The sequence below is a fragment of the Penaeus vannamei genome, chromosome 15, assembly GCF_042767895.1.
Source record: "Penaeus vannamei isolate JL-2024 chromosome 15, ASM4276789v1, whole genome shotgun sequence".
Taxonomy (NCBI): Eukaryota; Metazoa; Arthropoda; class Malacostraca; order Decapoda; family Penaeidae; genus Penaeus; species Penaeus vannamei.
In genome coordinates, this window is record NC_091563.1 from 12697840 (window position 1) to 12700339 (window position 2500).

General features: G+C 55.9%; 1 protein-coding gene across 1 annotated transcript in view; it reads left to right on the top strand.

Annotated features, from left to right (window-relative positions):
- Positions 1–2500, top strand: part of LOC113812853 (peptidyl-prolyl cis-trans isomerase B) — a 19613-nt gene that overhangs the window by 13406 nt on the left and 3707 nt on the right. Inside the window, exon 3 of the mRNA XM_027364775.2 lies at positions 1945–2064. Coding sequence (XP_027220576.1) covers positions 1945–2064 — 120 coding nt within the window. The remainder of the gene's footprint in view (positions 1–1944; positions 2065–2500) is intronic.

Consider the following 2500-nt stretch of genomic DNA (forward strand, 5'->3'; position numbering starts at 1 on the left):
TGATGAGGGTAAGGGGGATACTGGAGGGGGGTGATGAGGGTAAGGGGGATACTGGAGGGGGGTGATGAGGGTAAGGGGGATACTGGAGGGGGGTGATGAGGGTAAGGGGGATACTGGAGGGGGGTGATGAGGGTAAGGGGGATACTGGAGGGGGGTGATGAGGGTAAGGGGGATACTGGAGGGGGGTGATGAGGGTAAGGGGGATACTGGAGGGGGGTGATGAGGGTAAGGGGGATACTGGAGGGGGGTGATGAGGGTAAGGGGGATACTGGAGGGGGGTGATGAGGGTAAGGGGGATACTGGAGGGGGGTGATGAGGGTAAGGGGGATACTGGAGGGGGGTGATGAGGGTAAGGGGGATACTGGAGGGGGGTGATGAGGGTAAGGGGGATACTGGAGGGGGGTGATGAGGGTAAGGGGGATACTGGAGGGGGGTGATGAGGGTAAGGGGGATACTGGAGGGGGGTGATGAGGGTAAGGGGGATACTGGAGGGGGGTGATGAGGGTAAGGGGGATACTGGAGGGGGGTGATGAGGGTAAGGGGGATACTGGAGGGGGATGATGAGGGTAAGGGGGATACTGGAGGGGGGTGATGAGGGTAAGGGGGATACTGGAGGGGGGTGATGAGGGTAAGGGGGATACTGGAGGGGGGTGATGAGGGTAAGGGGGATACTGGAGGGGGGTGATGAGGGTAAGGGGGATACTGGAGGGGGATGATGAGGGTAAGGGGGATACTGGAGGGGGGTGATGAGGGTAAGGGGGATACTGGAGGGGGGTGATGAGGGTAAGGGGGATACTGGAGGGGGGTGATGAGGGTAAGGGGGATACTGGAGGGGGGTGATGAGGGTAAGGGGGATACTGGAGGGGGGTGATGAGGGTAAGGGGGATACTGGAGGGGGGTGATGAGGGTAAGGGGGATACTGGAGGGGGGTGATGAGGGTAAGGGGGATACTGGAGGCGGGTGATGAGGGTAAGGGGGATACTGGAGGGGGGTGATGAGGGTAAGGGGGATACTGGAGGGGGGTGATGAGGGTAAGGGGGATACTGGAGGGGGGTGATGAGGGTAAGGGGGATACTGGAGGGGGGTGATGAGGGTAAGGGGGATACTGGAGAGGGGTGATGAGGGTAAGGGGGATACTGGATGGGGGTGATGAGGGTAAGGGGGATACTGGAGGGGGGTGATGAGGGTAAGGGGGATACTGGAGGGGGGTGATGAGGGTATGGGGGTAGGGGAAAGGGTGATGAGGGTAAGGGGGATACTGGAGGGGGGTGATGAGGGTAAGGGGGATACTGGAGGGGGGTGATGAGGGTAAGGGGGATACTGGAGGGGGGTGATGAGGGTAAGGGGGATACTGGAGGGGGGTGATGAGGGTAAGGGGGATACTGGAGGGGGGTGATGAGGGTAAGGGGCATACTGGAGGGGGGTGATGAGGGTAAGGGGGATACTGGAGGGGGGTGATGAGGGTAAGGGGGATACTGGAGGGGGGTGATGAGGGTAAGGGGCATACTGGAGGGGGGTGATGAGGGTAAGGGGGATACTGGAGGGGGGTGATGAGGGTAGGGGAAGGGGGTGATAAAGGCAGGGGGGTAGGGGAGGGGGTAATGAGGGCAGGGGGTGATGGTAGGGTAGCTTTTGATTTTTGAAGGTTGGTTATGCTGAGGATAATTATGTTGTTATCATTATCATCATTAATACGATTACTAATCTTATCATGACTGTACTTACTGTAATTACTATCACCGTCATAATTACTATCATTATAATAATCATTAGCATTACAGTTACTACCTTTAGATTAATTATCATAATCATTATTATTATCATTACCAGTATTGTTATCCACCACCATCATTATTCATGGCATTAACAATAATTAAAAATATAATGGCGGTGAAAGTCATGACACAGTAACAACACCCGCCCCTCCTTCTGCCCCGCCCGCAGGAGGCGACGTGGCCACGGGCGACGGCAAAGGCTCCATCAGCATCTACGGCGAGAGCTTCCCGGACGAAAACTTCGAAATCAACCACTCGGGTCCAGGCTTCGTCAGCATGGCCAACAGAGGTACGTGTTTCGTCAGCATGGCCAACAGAGGTACGTGTTTCGTCAGCATGGCCAACAGAGGTACGTGTTTCGTCAGCATGGCCAACAGAGGTGCGTGTTTCGTCAGCATGGCCAACAGAGGTACGTGTTTCGTCAGCATGGCCAACAGAGGTACGTGTTTCGTCAGCATGGCCAACAGAGGTACGTGTTTCATTTGGCCAACAGAGGTACGTGTTTCGTTTGGCCAACAGAGGTACGTGTTTCGTTTGGCCGATAGAGGTACGTGGTTTCGTCAGCATGGCCAACAGAGGTACGTGTTTCGTTTGGCCGATAGAGGTACGTGGTTTCGTTTGGCCGAGAGAGGGACGTGTTTCGTTAGGCCAAGAGAGGTACGTGTTTCGTTTGGCCGATAGAGGTACGTGGTTTCGTCAGCATGGCCAACAGAGGTACGTGTTTC